Source organism: Dermacentor variabilis, chromosome 7 (assembly GCF_050947875.1).
Source record: "Dermacentor variabilis isolate Ectoservices chromosome 7, ASM5094787v1, whole genome shotgun sequence".
Classification (NCBI taxonomy): Eukaryota; Metazoa; Arthropoda; class Arachnida; order Ixodida; family Ixodidae; genus Dermacentor; species Dermacentor variabilis.
Window position 1 is genome coordinate 109,389,383 of NC_134574.1, and position 21,042 is coordinate 109,410,424.

Genomic DNA, 21,042 nt, shown 5'->3' on the forward strand with positions numbered 1-21,042 from the left:
GTCGATTCCGAGATGGTGGGGTCAAAATTAGGCCGATCCGGAAGAAAGTGGAAATTGGGCCCCGATCCTAAGATGGTGCAACCAAACTAAGCGCCTCCAGGAGATTGCAAACAGCGGTCGGGTGAGGTGGATTATGGGAGTGCCCATGGTTTCGAGGGCGCGTAACTCTATGAGGATGAGCATATAATAAAAAGTCACCGCCGATTATGATATGCTATAGTGCGAAATTTGAGGCAGCTCTATACGTGTTTTCATTTGGCGATACACTGAGGCAAAGAACTTGAGAGAGACATGCAGAAGAGTGGGCAATCGTCGAAATCTGATCTGCAAGTCAAGTGCGTCAGCTTTTATACATGACAGTCGAAGGGTCCAGTGTAATCGCTGGTGCCGCGTGGCTTCCTAAAAGTACTACACAGTTGGCATCGCGCATACAATCAGATAACAAAACCGTTGCAAACCATGACAGTCGAAACGAGCAGACCAACCAAGCGCGAGCCAGAGCGGGCGTGAGCAATCGATAGTACGAAAGGAGCGCTCTGGCTGAGTACGAGTACGCATAGAGCGGTTGGGCGTGTCCGCATGACACCAGTTCATCGCGCGCACGTAACAGAAAGGGCCGCTCACATTGGTCACTGTTCTCGGCTCCAGTGTGATGTCCTGCTCCGCGTTCGCCCTTTTACCTTTCGCTGTAGTCGTTCGCTCGGTTACGCGGCCGACTCCGCCACTGTCACCGCCGACGCTCGCCGCAGAAATGGACGCATAAGAGCTGCGCTCTAAAAGCACTCGTTGTGAGAATGTGGGGTGTTCGCACTCGTGTCAATTGGCTGAAGCACATTCTAAGAGGGGAGTAATTCGAAGCCTAGAAAGAGTTTTTGGGAGAAAAGAGAATTATATATATATATATATATATATATATATATATATATATATATATATATATATATATTTCTCGTATGTATATAAGCCAAGAAATATCCGCTATTAAGTTTATCAGCATTCCTCATTTATCAAGCAATGAAATTTGATTCCATTGGATAGCTTATCTGTTCGAAAATGCTTTTTACTCATGCCATTGCAAATGTTCGCCCGTACTTCGCAGTTACAACGCCGGCGACACCTTCGCGCGCGACAACTACGCGGGTGAGAACTACTCCAGTGACTACTCCAGTGGCTACTCCAGCGACAACTACGCCGGCGACAACTACGCCGGCGCCCGCAACGCCGGCGACAACTAAGCAGGCGCCCTCAACGCCGGCGACAACTACGCCGACGCCCGCAACGCCGGCGACAACTAAGCCGGCGCCCTCAACGCCAGCGACAACTACGCCGGTGGCCGCAACGCCCGCGACAACTACGCCGACGCCCACTACGCCGGCGCCAGCTACGCCGGCGACAACTACGCCGGCGGCAACCACGCCGGCAGCAACAACTACCCCGGTGGCGACAACTACACCGGCGATGTCAACTACGCCGAAAGCAGCCAAGTCAAATAGAACGACGCCTGCAACTCCACTGCTGTGCTCAGTGGGGACGCAGGCAGCGATCGCTCCGGTCTTCCCACCTGACGAGTCATGCGACATCGTGATTTACACACACGTGCGCGTGGTAAACGGAACTGGGATCGGGTCACACGACGACATCAGCTACGGGGCATTCAGGAACGCCTGCAAGGGGTACGGGTTCACCACGTGTGGCTTCTCCTTCGACATACGGTGAGTTTCCGCAACTGTCGAAGCTTAGTGGAGCCATCGGGAAGATTGCTCTTTGAAGAGAAGAGAAAGATGTAATTACGGTGTGCAGAAGCACTGTTATTCGTAAAGACGCAACAGGCACAGACTGAGTGAGGCATTGCGGAGGAAATCTTTCGCTGTGAGAGACGCCGTTGTCCAGCGCTGCTAATTATTTTGACCGTTTGCGGTTCTTTATAGAGCCACCCGAAGCAGTATGCAGGGGCATGTCGACGCATACGTTTGCGCAACGTATTACGCAATGCAGCCAACAAAAATATCTGCCGCGGTAATAGGAAAGAAGCAGGGCTGAAAACCATACAATGTGTAGACATAGATTCCACATTCGAATGCCGCATTCTCGAGTATTCTTAATGGATCCGAAGACGCGAAGTGAAGCACCGAGCAAAATAGTGGGGAAGTTAAAATGACATTTCGGGTTTCCTACGAGAGGCTTGTTCGCATTTAATTCAGTTAAACAAACAGAGCGTGTTTGTTTCACTTCGCTGAGCACCTTCGCCTCACGTCTTTGGACAACGCGCATTTTGCCAGGCGGGTTTGGATTTGGGTTTCACATTCGATTCGCATAAAAATAATACTATTCGGACGCTCCGTACTTTAACATGCATGTAGAAGCGCGCCTGTTTCCTCCTCAGGTACCTCGAAAGTGAAGGCGCAAGCGACATATTTGGGAATGTGCGAATCAAGGACGACTTAAACACGTCGAAGCACGTCTACCGTGTGCATCACTACGGCATCCTGAACATCTACAACACACTTGAAGCTGTCGAAAAGCAGGCAACTGTGAGCGCACCTCCTATACTCAAGGTAAGGGGCCGTTGCGTCCATTCCGTCATCGTCATTTAGGGTGGAAATGGCAGGTGCAAGTCTCGAAGCGAACGTTTCTTTGTCTAACTACCCTTGGTTTGAAGTGACTGGTAGGTGTCTCACCGTATAGGTTAAGCGTATACTTATGATAAGTTGTCATGCAGAAAAACATAATGTGCAAGTGACACGCAAATGTTGAAATGCATGGAGAACAAAACTTAAGTGAAATCGTAATATAAGTTTTGTGGAAGAGAATACAAAGTTTACAACTTTGTTCATTTCCAGCTCAGGCAACGGTTCATGTCATGAAATATTTCCTTATTCATGACACGTCCACACGTTAGCCATAATTCGGAAACGAAATTGGAAAGTTGTACAGTGTGAGACGTCGCCGCAGTGATGTCAGGGGGACGAAGCCGACGCATGGTTTCCATGCGCAGGCACGTGAGACACATATCTAAATATATCAAAGGCGTCTGTACGATTTCTGCCAGAGTGGCATATAGCTATACTAGAGGATCGGCCAAGAATGACCCATAGTCAATAGCCCATCTGTGATACTTCAGCAACGTCATGACAAGCCGTACCCCAAGTATAGGAAAATTAACCAAATCAAAGAAACCGTTCAATAGCGTGCTCTGTCATGTTAAGAGATCTTTAGAGATAGCATTTGAGGGGACTGGTTTTATGTCGACGAAAATTGGTGTGTTGCATAGAATACAGATGCGCTCATTGGTACTGCTCAACCCCTGAAACCAAGCTGGAACACACGGTTAGACAGACAGACAGACAGACAGACAGACAGACAGACAGACAGACAGACAGACAGACAGACGGACAGACGGACGGACAGACGGACAGACGGACAGACGGACAGACAGACAGACAGACAGACAGACAGACAGACAGACAGACAGACAGACAGACAGACAGACAGACAGACAGACGGACGGACGGACGGACGGACGGACGGACGGACGGACGGACGGACGGACGGACGGACGGACGGACGGACGGACGGACGGACGGAGGGACGGACGGACGGACGGACGGACGGACGGACAGACAGACAGACAGACAGACAGACAGACAGACAGACAGACAGACCGACAGACAGACAGACAGACAGACAGACAGACAGACAGACAGACAGACAGACAGACAGACAGACAGACAGACAGACAGACAGACAGACAGACAGACAGACAGACAGACAGACAGACAGACAGACAGACAGACAGACAGACAGACAGACAGACAGACAGACAGACAGACAGACAGACAGACAGACAGACAGACAGACAGACAGACAGACAGACAGACAGACAGACAGACAGACAGACAGACAGACAGACAGACAGACAGACAGACAGACAGACAGACAGACAGACAGACAGACAGACAGACAGACAGACAGACAGACAGACAGACAGACAGACAGACAGACAGACGGACGGACGGACGCAGAGACACACAGGTGGACGAACGCGCAGTCAGACAGACGTACAGGTTAGACGGACACACGGGCGGATGAACGCACAGACTGACAGACAGAGACGCACCGGCGGTTGGGCACACAGGTGGACGAACGCACAGACATGCAGACAGGTGGACGAACGCACAGTGAGACACGCAAAGGTGGACGGACACACAGGCGGACGAACGCACAGACATACAGACGCACGGTTGGGCGAACCCACAGGCAGACGGACGCACAGACAGACTGACGGAAAAGCAGACGGACAGACGCGCAGCAGGACGGACACCGAGTGCGCTCGCGATGCAATTACCGTGGCACCACGGGACTGTCAGATTGCCTGCGCGCGCCTCACTGCATCCCAAGTTTCTCAGATGTGCCGTTACGACAGACACCGCAGGGACGTCTTTTTTTTGCCTGGCCCCTTCGTACTCTTGCCATGACTATATCGCCGTGTTGGTCCATCAGAAAACCTTTCGTCGCGTTATTCAGGCCCCTATCGAATTATACAACAGCTTTCAGACGTCGCTTATGAGACCGCTCCTGAAGACTCCGGCCCATCATCAGCACAACCAAGAACCGATGTCTTCCATGTCTACCGCTTTAAGCCATATGTGCGAGCTGGTCTTGTACCATGCTAGCTTGTGCCGGGACGGCGCTCCATCGCCGACGGGGTAGTGTCACGATTAAGTTTAAGATGGGCAAGCCAATGACGATGAGAACGAAGTATGGGTAGCTGCTGCTAGTGCTTCGGTCGCCATGCTTTAAGACGTCCGCTCAGCCGTCTATTTTAGTGCCTGCGCTCATAAAGAACACTTGGGCCACAAAGAACAATTTGGGTGACTGAACGAGATCGAGAGGGCATTTAAAGCGAAGCTTTTTTTGCCTCTTCCTGTGACTTTCTCATTGTTGCTGCTGCTGTCTGGCACATCGCGTCGGGGGTGGTTCAGAGCGTGTTTATACATGACAAGAGCACGGCAAAGTGGAAAGGTGATGCGAGAAACTCGTTTGGACCTTTGCATCGCTTCGAATGCGCAGAACGCCCTCTTAAGCTCTCTGGGCGTCGCCACGCTAGCCTACTGACAGCTGTGACCTCCCGCAAAAACATTGCAGAAATTGCACCGTTTAACATTCTACCAACGTGCAAGTCAAGAGAGAAGCTACATAGAATGGTGAAGAAGGGAGGGGAAAGGAAGCAGTCAATGGGTATAACCGACGCAGTCGGGAAACGAATAACAGCCTTGCTACTCTTCGGCCGCAGTTCCCATACAATGTGGGGGGGGGATAGGGAAAAAGGAACGTCAGTACGCAATGACGCAACTGCAGTAGGCACGACAGTGGTTGCGGGCAAACGGAAATTTGAGGTACGGCACGGTATGTTTCTGCTATTTGAATAAACGTCATGCCAGCTACCACGTCTTCCCGTGATAGCATTGCTGCTTTGGCATTGCACGAGTTTGCGTGTTTGATCCCTACGGGGAAAGCGGCATTTAGACGGGGACGAAATAAAAAAAACGCTCCTGCACATAAATTTGGGGCACAATAAAGGATACCGCGGTGTAAAAATTAATCCGGTGTCCGCAACTACGGCATGTACGTGCCGCAACTACGGCACGTACAGCCCTGCAATTCAATTAAAATTTAACACTCTTGCCACGATGCAATGTGCCATGTCAGGCAATGAATATGCTCATCCATCTCAGAGGTGATGAAGTTTGGCGCAAAACAACGTCTCAAGCAACCACCCATGTGTTCTTTGTACTACGAAGGCAAACAGCAGTGGTGCATGCAAGGTAACGTTAAACGTCAACTCACCACTTTCGTGTTGGGCCAAACGTTAAAGAAGTTAAACATCTGTCGTCAACATAACCGGCAATTATCGTCAATAAAAGCAAACAGGACAAAAAGCTTCGCTTACATCGATTCCCACAGTGCGTGGGATCCGCATAATTTTTTTTAGAAACATTATTCAGTTGAATAAAATTTTTATCATTTCGACGCCTTGACTAAAAATATTAGTTTAAGATTTGTAGTAGAATAAAAATGCTCTCAGATTCGTTATCCACCTAAAGGCCTATCTTTGCTGCAAGTCGCCACAAGGTCGGATGTACCGAGAAGCAGCAGCAGAGTCCCAAAGATAGACAAGTATTAAAAAAAATGTATGTAGCGTTCTCAGTAATTTTTAGTAGTTAGTTTGTTCACAAGTATTGAAAATGCCGTGATCTACTTCTTCTTTGCTTGTATTCGCACTGTAAATAAAAATATTTGCTGTATTATACTTGTGTGGCCTTAATCATCGTTGCGAATTGAAGCAAAAAAAAAACATTTGGTAACAATGTCGTCGCCGCCAGCGTTTATTGATTTCTTCACGTTTACTGATAGCTTTCTTTAAAAAAGGACGTGGCAGGTTTGCGGTATTCAGTCACGTGTACGTAATGTGGAAAACTATCACAAAAATAAAAAAATATCAAATATACCACCTGCTTCGATCTCTCGAGGAATGGGCCACGTGTGACAAAAGCAGTGGCAATCGGTAAAAGGTCACTAAAGACTCGGCAAATACGGTGACTTCCCTCTGAGTTACCAACACCGCTTCCTTTAGCACACATTTTTGTAGTGGGACTCAAAGTGGGGTGCCGACGAGCTGGAGTCGTGCGCCCGTAGACCAAACAATCTGGCTTCAGTCTTGGCTTGGATTGTTGTTCGCAAACCTCCCTGTTGAAAACCTTCCCCCTGCTCTCGCTGAACACATGCGCTTTAAGGAGGCAAGTGGTGCCTAAACCGACCGCTGGACGGGTTTCTTCAAGTTCTAATAAAATGTGAACCATCGTCTCCCTAGCTTTACCGCAGCAAACACACGCTTCTTCTTTCTTCTTATATCTCGCTTCATAAGTGCCAGTTCTAGAGTACCATGATTTCGCTTTGAAAAGTAATGAGCTTCCCACGACTGGTCATAAATTGCTTCTTTCCTGATTTAGTTGTTTTCCTCTCAAGCAGTGGCTCATAGCAGGTTTCTTTTCCATTGCCACCACCCGTGATATTATCTCAGGCTCTGTCAATTCCCGCTTGACGTTCATTGTTTCTGTGTTGCTCACCCTACAGGCCGCATAATTGCTGGTAAGATTCCTAGTTCTTTTCTTCCACTGTGAATCAATATTTTTGTTCGATATTGTTCAGTCGTTCTTCATACTAAATTTTACTGTGAGCTTCCTTCAATTCGAAACTGGCCCAGCCCATATCACCCTGCACAGCTTCATTTGTAGTCTTCCCGTGAGGGTCCAATGCGAGGCGTCCCACTGACCTTTGGTTGCCGTCGAGTCCTTATTGTACGTGTGAATTCAAGCAAACAACCGCATTTTTCAAATGTAAGTCCTGGAACCACTACACCTACCCACATACCCCGGAATACCTTGTACCTATTGTATCCCCATAGCGCGGTGTGTTTAATTACGGCCGTATTTCTCTTTCCCTGTATTGTTATTGTTCTTGTCCTATGTTTACACGTATCTATTGACTTCTTTTAGCCATATACCGAAGTATCTATGTTCTATGCGCGAGATATTTCCACGCCCTGTATTGACACTGCCTCTTCACTGTTTTCATAGAATACCATAACACTTGATTTTTCACACTAAATTTCAAACCGAAATTCTCGTCTTCCTGTCCTCCTGCCCGACGTAGCATATCACTTTGCTTGTTAACTAATAATGCTATGTCGTCTGCATAAAACAAACTTGGAAGCTGCTGTTCTACTATTGTACGCGGCCGTTTGTATGAGAGTATAAATATGATTTTACTTCCCTTCAGCGCCTTTTCCATCTCCACCATGTACATCATTAACAGCAGTGGTGATAAAGGGCACCCCGGCCTCACTCACTTGTTGATATGAACTTTCTCCTCGCTCCTCACCCCTTCCCATTCAACGCAAACGGTATTTTGTAGGCAGATCTCTCTGAGAAGCTGAACACAATCGTCGCCTAAGCCTTACCTTTCCATAATCTCCCACAAAATGGTGCGGTATGCGTTGTCATACGCTCCTGTAATGTCCTAAAAGGCCACATATAACGGTCTCCTTTCTACTCTTCATACTTCAGTACACTGAGTAAGGACATATAAGTTATCATCCAGACGCCTACATATTCTAAAGGCATTCAGAAGCTATCCTAAAATGCCATTATTCTCTGTCAATGCTTGCAGTTTTAATTTAATTGCCTGCATTGCTAACCTGTATACTACCTATGTAATGGTCAACGGACTATATGAGCGAATTCTTTGTTTGTCCACCCTACGTTCATAAATAATTTAATTCGGCTTTGTCGCCAACTTTCTGGTATTCGCCTATCTTTTATCTTTTTTTCTACTGCGTTCAACAGACCTTCTTTACTATTTGGTCCTAGTTCATTAGTTCTCTTCGGCTTCTCTATCTGGTTCTCTTTCAAGCGCCTTTTTTCTCGAATACAACCTCAGCATTGCCTTGGAATGATTCGGCTGTTATTATTTCAGTGTAATTTAAGGCAGCGTCTCTTTCCAGTTGGTCTTTATCTTCTTCTAGGATATGTTACTGTATTGTTCCATACTTCCTGCCTAGTAAGTTTGTGCTTCCAAAATATTCTAGGTTAGGCCTTTTTTTTTCTCGCGTATTTTTGACAACCGACATTTATTTTCACGTCTTATCTTTGCTTGAACCAGTGTTTGCACTATAATTTTTTTCTACCGGTATATTTCCCATTTTCTGGCTATTTCATCCTTGTGCAACTGCGCTTGTTTTTTTGCCTGCCTGCCTGTGCTCCCGGGTTGCTTTCTGTCGTTTGGCGATCGCTTCTCGTATCTCTCTGTTCCACGAGCTTTCCGGTTTCTTTTTTCCTTCCCAACGAGCATGTTGCTTCTCTTTCCGTATTTCTGTCGTTATTACACTGAGAAGCTCACTGTATTCCCACTCCTTGTTTGGTCATTGGCAAAGTTGTTTCTCAACTCTTGTGACTTGTGACTCTTCTGACTCTTGTAATAGGGCGCCGCAAAGTAACGCCACCTGGAGGGAAGTGCAGGTAACGTCGAGCGAAGAGGGCAAGGAGAAACGAGACGAAGCGTGGCGGAAGACTAAGGCACCCGGAGGCGCGCTGGGTTGACCTTGCTTGACCTCCTCTAGCAGTTGCTAGGGCTTGTGTGAGGGCTGTCGAGGTACCGCGTTCGTCTCTTGAACGGGTAGCCGATCGCCTTGCGAAGAGGACGGAGCATCAACGGAAGCGGCGGCAGGCCGACCGCGAGTTTACCGTGCGCCGGGCACAAGCTGAACAAGTTCGGCGAAAGACGCGGGGTTCGCGTGACCAGGAGACTGCAGGGTAACGTGCCTGGCGGCTTGCGACAATGGGGGGTGTATCAGGCAAGACGCCGTAGCTTAGAAACATCTCAACAGCACAAAGCCCCTTTGGACGCCCAGCGCTGTGTCTTCAGCGAAGCCCGGAGGCGCAACACGGAACAGAATGCCCGGCTCCACATAGACGCCACAGAAGTCCTTAACATGCATTTCAGCAATAACTCGTTTGGGCACGTGTGCAGTGTGTGTGCTCGTCCCTGGCATCTGCGAGAGATCGTGTCCGTCCACGAGGCGTGGGTTTCCGTGCGGGAGCAAGTTTTTCTCGAGGCTGACGTAAATGCCTCCAACTTTTGCGACACCAGCCAAGACTCGCTCTGGAAAGGTCAGGTCCCGTGTTTCCTCACTCCTAACGGGTAGGTGCATCGTCCCAAGCCACCTCACTTGCGCAAGCTCAGCATCGTTACGGAGCGGCTGATATCCCCCGGATACTGTTTATGCAAAGTCAGTGGCTTCGCTGCAACGGCTCCTCTACTACGGCATTCGGGGGTGGTGGTGAATGTGCCCGTGGAAACAAGTACTGCAATGAGGAAGCACGGCAGCAGCAGTGAGCGAATTGACCTTCGTGCTGTTTACGTTTCAACGCAAACTCAGCGGCGAGAACACAGCGCCCATGCAGCTATGAGCCGTCGGCGCCCTCGGTACACTTGCATTCTTTATATGACTTTCAATACAACGTGCGCGACCGCAGAATACGCAGTTGCTGGTGAAGTTGCTGGCGCATGCTGGCGAAGCATGAAATACTTTTAGTTCTCGTTATCGGCGAACTTCAAGTGACCGTGAGCGAAAAGCCAGAGCCGTTATCCGGGCACTCAAATGAGAACACGCGGGCAAGTTGCGAGAACAAAACTAGATCACGCGCACAACCAACAAAAATTTAAAAATGCGCGGTCTGGCTCCCAACCTTTTGTGCAGGACCACATTATATACATAAGCTAGTTACCGCCCAAACAATTTAGAAAAAAATGTTGCTTCCAAGTTCTTCCTAATGTTTGTTCACAGTATCACTGAAGCAGTAACTTCTAGTACGCTGAAGATTTGTTTGATATTTCCAATAGCGATGTCCAAAGGCAGGTACCGGGCACCATACACTTCACTGACACCTATTGGCTCGTCATCCTGCGCTCTTTTGAACGCCAGCGCTCCGTGAGTTTCGCGGCGTAGGTTTTCCGTCGCCTTGAGAGATGGCGCCACGCAGCGCGGCACCTCCTTGAGGCGCTTTCTTTATTCTAGCCGGGCAGTGTGCTTTGGCTCCGTGGCGTCTTTCGTTACCTGTCTTGCCGCCTTCAGCCGGTTGTCTTCTACTACCTGGGCAGCGTGCATATGGACCAGTGCACAGTTTGACAGGGTGCGGTGTGGTGCGGCGGGGTGAGCCGGTGCGAATACGCACTAGACCTATTTTAAGGCTGTGGTTAGCATTATCTCCAACCAATCTGCTTCGCCGGTTGCCATTTCATGCTAACATTTACTCTCAATAAACGGAGAGGCCGCATTTCTTTTTCTTCGCAATATTGCATTAACCCCAAAAGACCTCACTCTTATTTGCAGCAATTTCGGAAGCTTTTGGGTTACGACAAACAACAACACAAGGTATTCGTTGGCGTTGGATTCTACTTCTACAACAGTACAACAGCCTGGGAGGACCTGGAATATATTGGAGATACTGTCGCCACGTGAGTACACAGTCCAACAAATGCTAGCAGTCTGCCCTTTGGAAGCGCTTTGGTTTGCGCAGATTTCCTTTTGCGGTGCTTTTTTTCAGCCGAATTCGTTAGCCCTCAGACAGTGCGTCTTCGTCATAAAGTTTTGCTCTTTTTCAAACCTTGCGTGCACGTGATTTCTTCTTAGCGATGCTATGAAGCCCTTATATGCGAAGAGCGTACAAGACATTGTATTAGAGATCAAGAAAATGCCGACGGTAACGATGACGGTCGCAGTATATATCAAACGAGCACACGAAATTTGAATATGTTACACTGAGGCGTCCTAAGGAACATTTTACCCCCCTTGAGTCATGGATTATTTCTGCCGATTATCAAAATAACGTCTTCGGTATCACTCTAAGCTGAAGGTAAAATGGATAAAAATGTAGTTGTTTACAGAAACTGTTGTGCTATTTCGTTATTAACAATGTAAGGATCAACAGTGGCTCAACCACGGAGAACCCCTGCCTGAAGCCAATGTTTCCACAAGGGGCCTTGTCTCCGTGAGGTCACTGACGAATAAAGTGCTAGTGCGGAGACGTTGACCTCAGGGTGAGCTTCTCTTTGACCAGCCATTTTTGATCACTTCGAGTTTCTATCTTTCTGCGAACCTTTGACTTTTTTTCGGTTTATAACATTGCAAATACTACATATTAGAAAATAATGCAGTCCATGGGTGAAAAGCAGCGTCAAATAGACACGGACAGGACTCAGGACGAACACTGACTGCGAACTACTACTGTCTATCACGCAATTACGAGCTTGAAATGAGAAGCGCTTGAGGTATCTGTGGAATATAAATCTGCATAAGAAAAGCGCAAACACTGAGCCCCTGTAAAATAAATGCTGAACTATGAAGACCGCTTGATATTTAGAAGACACTTAAAATGCTAGATTCAATAGACTTAAGTTATCTGATTATCGTCGCATTGTGTGTTCGAAGTACACACACAAAAAAAGAAAACAAATCGGCGGACCTCTCAGGCTATACTAGAAATGTCTTCGTCGGTATTAGGCGCAAAATTCGCTGAGAGATGGGTCTCTGGCGCCTACCCCCGCCGACGTTCTCAGACTGACATGAGACTAGCATGAAGCCTGATGCAATCTTTTCGAGATTGAACACACACACACACACACACACACACACACACACACACACACACACACACACACACACACACACACACACGCACACACCTAATGTTTTAGGAATTGCGTCACTTAAACGGTTATTTGACTTCTCGCCGAGTGCAGAATTTTTTTAACGAGAAGGACAGGGCGAAAGCATTTGAACGTTGTTCAGACACAAATAGTTCTGCCATATAAGCGGCGGAACACACCTACACAATGACTCCTCCCGCACACGCGGGCCGCACACAGAACTGTCTCGAAACGTTCGGCAATACATTGAGAAAAACTATGTTCTCCGTTTGAGAAAGCTGCACATATATTTGTCGATAACTTTTTTCACCTTGTCGGAATTTATCTTTTGCTCTACGTTTGCTTCTAACACCGATCAAGTTTACGCTAAAGGTATCGTCATCGTCCTGGGTTCATGTGTCGCTCGAGTTTTATGTCAAAGGATTTATGTCGAAAGTCATCTGCGCCGCTGCAACGACGCAGGTGACTTTCTAAAAAAAACGTCCATCATTGAGTGCTTCGAAGAAACGAACGCTGCCCTTGACAATAAATGTTAAAGGTCTGCACAAATATTTTTCGACTGGTCACACTTCTCCATTTCTGGGAATATAGGTGCTAACACGCAACGCCATAATGGCAACCCTTCGGCGTAGCCGACGCTTTCCTCATGACCTGCATATGCATTGTAGCCAGTGTGGTTGCGCTGCCTTGGCGTACACATTAAAACTGCTAATACAGAAGTACTAAAGTGAGCCAGAGTCTGCGTTAGCTACTGGGTAGGGCGTCGAGCTGGAACACTGCTTTTTTTTCCTCGGCTCAATGCGATGACTTTCCTCATCACTAGCTGTCACCTGCGCCGCCTCAACGCCCTCTGTTGCCTGCAGGTCCGAGGTGGACATCCTGGTAGTAATGAGCACAGTTGTGACGTTCCCGAGCAAAGCAGAATGCTTAACAATGCCAGTGAACGCCTACAAGAGTGCAAACACTTATACCCCTACCTTGGTAAGTATATCCGCGTTTTTTTTTAGCAATACGTGTGAACAAAATGTGTGAAAAATATTTCTTAAAATGTTTTTCACACACTTGCGTGCAGAGAAAATTGGCTAAAAAATTGTTGAAATGCGCAACTTCAGCTTGTTGTTCCGTCGTTATAAGTGGCTTTAGACTTACCGTGAAGTTATAAAAAGAAAAGCACGAACGAAATGCAGGCCCACAAACTCTCCGATGTCCTTAAAGAATAACTACGTACGGTGCCTGGATACTACCCTTGCTTTTCACGGGAGTTGTCGCACTAACAATAGACTTTACAAGTTATGCGTGCGTAGATTAAGAGCTGCATGTACTGCTGCACAGTTCGAGTGGTTTTTGCTCGAAGAAAAAGAAAGACGTGCAATGCAGTAGTCGTCGTTTGTGTTGGAAGGGCAAATACAGAAGCTCTACCGAGTATTGAACGCTATACTGATGGGTATATAAGCATAAAGCGTTATACTGACTAGCATAAAAGTATAAAACGTTATACTGATTAGCCTAAAAGGAAAAACCTTATATTCATTAGTGTGAAAGTATAAAACCACACTGATTACAATAAAATTATAAATGGGTATATTCATTATCATGCAATACAAAGTTTGTTCTATTCAGTATATAGGATAAACCGTTATACTGATTAGCACACAAATATAAAACGTTATACTGATTAGTATAAATGTATAAAACGTTATACTCAATATTGAGTGAGCCATAAGATGCGAAGCTTGGCAAAAAACAAAGCAGCAGTAAGAGCAAACTCTTTGGAAAAGCTGTAATCATTAAGCTGAGGTCGCTGCGTATAGCCGTTACGAGAATGCTAAATACGGAAGTTGCGAGCCATGATGATGCATAAAAGTAGGATTTGTCGTTGCTTGGGCAATGGGGGTGGGGGACACGGGGGATACCGATGATATATCCTGTGAAATCTCGCAGCATGGCGCCTCCTCCGTCATGGCCAAGACAAAGTTCTCGAGACCGGCGCTTATCGTGGCCTTCGCACTGCAGATGGGCGTCATGGTATACAAGTTTGCTGATAAGCCCGCGAGCCCCAATAGCGCCCTGTACAAGCCGTGTTCTGATTTCGAAATCTTCGACTACTCTCAGGCAAGTCTGTCCTCCCGAATCCGTGAATGCGTTGGCGCTTTAGGGACATGTCGATTCAGTCCGCTCATCCATCGCTCGTATGTAGCAAATAGCGGCACTAATAGACTTCTTCGCCATTGTAGGTGGCACGTTGCAATTATACGAAATACGAAAAAAGGTCACAGGGATATTTTTTTTTTCTGTGATTGGAGCCATTTGACAACTTGTAGACTGACCCTGTTATGTCTTTGCGCACACAGCATTTGATGGGTTTGTTGTGGTATTTTTTTTATTTTATTCTGCTTACAAACAGAGGCTCTGCAAGGCTTTCGCTTTTACTTCCGAAACACGAGGCCAAGCTTAAGTTGGCGACATAGACAGCGGCGAGTTTCTATAGTGAACCGTTAAAGAAGCTCGCGCATTTAATTATTTCCGGCACTTCTTTTTTTTTTTGACCTAATCGCAAAATTTTAAGTCGAGCCAATAACCCACCAATATATGCTCGGCAAGCATGAAAGTCGAATTTTTCCGTAAAATAAGCGATTAAGTGATCGAGGCATGATGCGTATTTCCCTTCCTTGAATAAAGAAAACTAATTAAATTGCACACTGCACACCTGAGGGGAAAAAAACGGCAAAATCTGCTGCGAAAATACTGGAAGGACAGGAAGCTTGCGGTGGCCGCAGCCTGCTAGCTGCCAGGGCGTGTGGGCGATACGATTTAAATTTCGAAGTCGTGGTGGCTGACACATACTGGACTGTTATACGACCTATTTTTTTTCAATTCCTTGTGCAGTGACGTCAAGTTAACATCGTTAACAGTACGCCGGATGTGCCTGTACAAACATTCTTTAGCACGCAAATCTATCATACGTTGCCCTCTATAGGCTCTCATTGTTAGAAAACGTTCGTGTCAACAACCCGGGTTGGCGGCTCTCAAACGCTCCCGTAATATAGTCGATTTTCGCACGTGTAACACAAGTAGGACCACACCGCAGACGTACGGCAAAAAAATAAAAAAAAATAAACACCGGCTGGTATTACGATAACGTAGCTCGCGTTGCGCGTGTCGCAACCTATGCTACCTCGGTCATATATAGATTCGCTCGATGTTGTCGGCAGCATCTCTGCAAAGAGAGACAGTGGAATTAGAGTCGCACCTCAATGCCTTTCTAAACCTCCACCAGGAGAAAATGACGCCGATGTGTCATTACACTATTTTGGCAATGCTATCGAATCAAAGACGATGCCAGCTTTGGGCAAGTGAGCTGCGGATGCATATCTGCTCATGCAAAGCGACGTCAGTCTTACTCTGAGCGCTCGCAAATTGAGGCAAAGGTGTCTGGTGAAGCGTGGCTATTTTTTTGCAGCTAATAGCTTTCTTAGCCCCTCTTTCCCGTTTTCGTGGTTGGTCAATTGAGGGAGGCCGCTGGTCTGACTCGACATGGAAAATGTTCGTTCATTCACTAGCTGGTTCATTCGTTCGTCAGTTATCAGGCCATTCGCGTGCGTTGACGATCATCGTCGATGGTTTGCGCGGAATTTTTGTTTCTTCCCTTTTCTGTGTATTCCTGCAGGAAAAGACGGCGCCCAATCCCACATGGTTGCGTGGCTACAATTTTCCATTTTCCCATTTCACTATGCCATTTCACAGCTGCACAGGATGTGCAAAAGCAGCGGTATGAACCTCACGATTACCTCTTTACTATAGTGGTTGCAAAGGGACAAAAATCTGCGGTCGTTCACTATGTAATTTTGCAATAGTTGCCGCTTTTAAGTATTCTGATTCAGAGGCATACCTATGTTGAATTGTCAAGAAATTTTGCATTATTTTGTGTTTTACCAGCAGCTGCACTTCTACTGAAACGTTGTGCGCTGTCACGTCAGTCACGGTAGGCGCTTAGTGTTTAGCGCGATTCATGAACTCTGCCAAGAACCAACTCGCCTAAATCAAGGTAATGCCACTGCGAACATTTAGGGCGAAGTGGGGGATCACGCTGCGGCCCCGCGCGATTATTTATTGATGGCAGATCGCTTTCGCCGCTGCCATGAGCGTTACCTCCTTCGATAACGCTGCCTGATCGAACATGTTGTGCGCATGTTTTGCGTCTTTCCTTGTTGCACTCTGGATGCATGTTCTTGGGAATCGGCTCTACTGTAATCTCGGATCTCGCCGATCTGAAGACCCTGAAATCCGCAACACCCAAAAAAGCCCAACGGATACGTCGAGTGACGTCGAAAGGTGGGAATGCGAGAAGACGATACTGTAAAGCTCGTACAGGTCTTAGTGGTTAATCTAATCACGTATGACTTACCATCTCATGAACAAGGAGGAGGAAAGGCAGGCCAACACGATGATCCAAACCGCCCGGAAAGCAGCCCGGGGCCTGCCTAACTCTACCTCCACGGAGCGCAAGCCACTCTGATGCGTGAGAACGGACTCGAAGCACGGGCTCGGACACAGCACGGGCTTGAAGAGGCGGTGCTGATGCTCTAGACCACAGGGTTACTGCAACTAAAATAGAAAAAAAGTTGGCGTGAGATGTAGGCGTTCTAGACCTGCGATATAACAGGTTGTACATGCAGCTGGCATTATCTATGTTTTGCCATTCTTACACAATGTTACAGGCATGCCAGGTGCAAGAGACGATCCTCGACCCCGAGAAGTCGGCCATCGGCCTTGCCAGCCAGCCGCAAACTCAGCGGGTGGTGCTGCAAACTTTCGACACGATCAGCCTCATGAAGAGCAAGGTGACTTGCTTGGGCCAAAAAGTCTCTATATACAAGGCAATGTGACCAGCATCCTACGCTAGGCCGTATCATGCGTGCATAGGTGCTTGGGTCATAGTGGGCGCACGTTTAAATGAGACACTGTTACACGTTAGCTGTTCATCTCAGCGCCAGGGCTACGTCTATATCTATACGTTAACCATAGGTCCTACAAAGCCCGACCGTAAGAAATTTCCATGAAGTTGTTTCCAGCGTGCCGAAACTGCAGTCACGAGAAAGGGTCTACAGATTTACAAAAAAAAAAAACTGATACGATTGCGTTGACAAGAACCCTGAAAACACCTATAAGGCTTAATACGGCTGCCTGTTCAGTTAATCCATCGGCGCCAGCAGCTCACAAAATTAGACACACTGTAGCCCCAATATGAACGAGACAGACACCTTCCTGCCCGACTGAGTATTTGATTTTTAGCACAGAAAATAAAGGCAGGACTGAAACACACAATGCGTTTTGTGTGTTTCAGTCTCTTCATTAAGTTGTGCGCTAAAAAAATATAAGAGTAATGCTTTTCCAACTAGCCCGAAGCAACGCCCTTCATAATGCAGTCGACAGTCAGTCGACAGAAAGTTGGCATCTGTGGCCAGTAGCCTGTACGAAATTCTCTGTAACGCTAACCAGACACCGGCAAAAACGACAAGTCAACTGATCAAGCATACTCGCCATGTGAAGTAGCTTTCCGGTGCACTATATCAGTTGTCTCGATGGATTGTCCTTTTAGGTGAAACTCCGCCTAGGGTTAATATAATGATAACGTTGCGGGGTGTCACTTCACGGAACTTGCCTATATCCATGCTGCGAATAAAACGAAAAGCTTTGGCCTGGCTCCAAATTAAGCGTCGTAGATGCACGAAAACAGTGAGTTACACAGAAAGGACCGCAACTTCGTTTATTTATTTATTTATTTATTTATTTATTTATTTATTTATTTATTTATTTATTTATTTATTTATTTATTGTACCTTCAAGGCCCGAAGGCGTTACAGAAGGGAGTGGAACGAAATACAGATCATGTGCAGATAACAGGGTATAATAATAACAAAAAAAAATAGAAAGTGCGGATTCACAAAAGTATTCATCAATAGTAGTTCTAAAAGCAGATGTATCGGTTATGTTAACAATTGAGGCCGGCAGATGATTCCATTCATTAGTAGTTTTAGGGATAAATGAAAAAAAAAATATGTTCGTGCGACAGTGCGGAGCGCTCAATTTATGCCGATGGTCAGTACGAGATTATATATATGCAGGTTCGGACAAAAGCTCACTTTTTTAATTCCGGATTGTAATAATAAATTTTGTGCAGCAGTGATAAGCGTGCTAACTTCCTACGGGATGAGAGGAGAGGGAGGTTTATAGTAGCCTTCATAGATGTTACGCTTGATGTCCGAGAATAGTTAGTAAGAATGAAACGCGCGCTGCGATTTTGTATAGATTCTATTACATTTGTTAAGTAATGCAAGCCAGGGTCCCATACAGAAGAGGCATATTCAAGCTTAGGACGTATTAGTGTTTTGTATAGAAGTAGCTTTAAGTTAGCGGGTGCCATAGAGAAATTGCGGCGGAGGTAACCAAGCGTACGGTTAGCATTGTTAGCGATGTGGTTTATGTGTGTTTGCCAGGAAAAACTAGATGTTATGTGGACTCCTAAGTATTTATAGGAACTGACTTCTTCGAGTACAGAGTTCTTCAAGTGATAGTTGGATAGGCTAGACGAAGTAGTATTGCGGGAAATCCTCATTAGTTTGCAATTTTGGCTGTTAAGTCGCATTTTCCAAGTGTCGCAACAGTTAGTTACCTTGTGTAGATCAGAGTGTAGTCTCTGTAAATGACACAATCGTCTGCAAATAACCTTATGGAGGACGCTACACAGTTAGGCGAATCATTAATATAAATGAGAAAAGGCAAGGGTCCGAGAACAGACCCTTGCGGCACCCCGGAACTGACAGGACAACGCGAAGAGTCAAAATTGTTAGCTGAGACAAATTGTGCTCTGCTGGACAAGAAGTGTTCCATCCGTGAGATAATATTACGGTCAATGTTAGGTGTATTTAGTTTTAGACAAAGTAATTGCTGAGAGACGAGATCAAATGCTTTAGAAAAGTCTAAGAAGATGGCGTCAATGTAAAATCCATTATCCAACGTGGCACAGATGTCATGTGTAAATGAAATAAGTTGAGTATCACAGGAAAACGATTTACGGAACCCATGCTGACGAGATGAAAAATATGAATTTGTTTCTAGGAAGTTGAGATTAGAGTATATTATATGCTCTAGAATTTTGCATGGCACACTTGTTAGAGAAATTGGCCTGTAATTTAAAGGTGAATCCACGTCGCCAGACTTAAATAATGTAACGACCTTGCCGACTTTATCTGCCACGTTATCTCTCGTGAACAATTGACATGAACCTAATCAGCACTTTTATTGTTGTTGTGTGCCCAACGCCTTCTTGTTGTAGGTTCTGGTTGTGCTGGCGTCGGAATTTGAATAGTGTGACATGCTAGTCTGCCAAAACTCCTGTCTGCTCCCGTTGGCCTTGTTGAAGTGGACGTGCAATACAGGGCCACCACGTCTATGGTGACATCATGCTCGACAAAAGGTCGCGGGTACGACCGCAGGTTATGCCGTGGAGCTTGAGCGAAGCAGAAGGCAGAATTGATCGCCCACATCTTCCCGATGCAAGTCAAACTCATCACGGGACCTTTAAAAGATCGTCAGATTTCATGCGTACGGGTTGAATCGGTGATAAAGGAAGCATTTTTTCGATAATCTCTTAAACTTGTTTTCTTAACTACTACTACACTTCTATTTAGCTCAACGGTCATCCGTCAATGCTCGCTCTGTTTTCGTTTCGCTCATTTTTTTTCTGCACAACCGACTGCTCCACAGCCGGCTGCATATCGCTGTGGCTGAATTCGATTTCCTTTTCCCGAATTCTGCACTTCTTGCATCTTGTTCTGATAACTTATTGAGGTGCCTTGCCAATGGCACACACCCGTTCTGAGAGTCTGGCCAAGAATTTTCACATACCCAGTTCCACATGCCCAATTGCACACACCTAGTCGCCCCGAGGTTGTCTATATTCAGGCATGTAGAGATACTCAGCGGCATTTAGTCAGTGGCACATAGCCAGTAACCCAAGTTTTATATTCGGCAAGAAACGCTGCACAGTAACGCACGCCTAACCCCAGGTTGGTAGGAGTCGGGGGTGCAGCTTTCGCTTAAAAAAAGAGAACTTATTCTGGTGCCTCAGGTTGCTCAGGCAAGAGACGAACCTGCGCCCGTTTCGTCTTCCCAGGCGACATCCCTGCTGTCGGAGCCCAAAGTGCGGAAGCAGCTCACCTGGTTGCTGCTCAACGTTGACTTGACGGACTCAACGAAACGCTGTCTCAAGTCGGGACCCTTTGAACGCGTCAAAGAATTCAGCTCCTTTCACTTCCTACACACGCAGATCACTAAGCGTTAGCCACACGCGCTGCTGATTTGACAAATGCGCAATGACGTGCTGATGTCACGCTTATTGCGCACGGTCATAAAACCTGACCGTGGGACGGATTTCGTTTGCTCCCCCCACGGGACCAGGCCGAATAATAAAAACGCTTCGTTATTTTTTCCCAGCTTGCAGCCCTCTCTTCGCTAACTCGTGCGGCAAAAAAAAAAAAGAAGAAATTCGCTTTTTCATTCCATTCACACCTTTTTGTGTTGGCCTTGTTAATAACTTCCTCGAAAAAAAGCATCAATTTATCAACCTAAAAGTAAAAATCCACCTAATCAACGAAAACCTCGCTAAAATGCTCTCAAACACGTGACCTTTTACTTGGGTACAAACCTTGCCTCGCAATCCTGATCGCAATAGCACGTTATTTTGTGAAGGCGCTCATTGTGGCGAGGTGTCGT

The 21,042-nt window shown here is 46.6% G+C and overlaps 1 protein-coding gene across 1 annotated transcript; it reads left to right on the plus strand.

Moving 5' to 3' along the window:
- The first annotated feature begins 1,273 nt into the window (after nucleotides 1-1,273).
- On the plus strand, nucleotides 1,274-20,740 carry LOC142588781 (uncharacterized). Its single transcript, XM_075700600.1, has 7 exons — nucleotides 1,274-1,712; nucleotides 2,384-2,555; nucleotides 10,952-11,076; nucleotides 13,131-13,248; nucleotides 14,209-14,379; nucleotides 16,986-17,108; nucleotides 20,444-20,740. The coding sequence occupies exons 1-7, from the start codon at nucleotides 1,459-1,461 to the stop codon at nucleotides 20,609-20,611; spliced, it is 1,131 nt and encodes a 376-aa protein (XP_075556715.1). The 5' UTR covers nucleotides 1,274-1,458; the 3' UTR covers nucleotides 20,612-20,740.
- The last annotated feature ends 302 nt before the right edge of the window (nucleotides 20,741-21,042 follow it).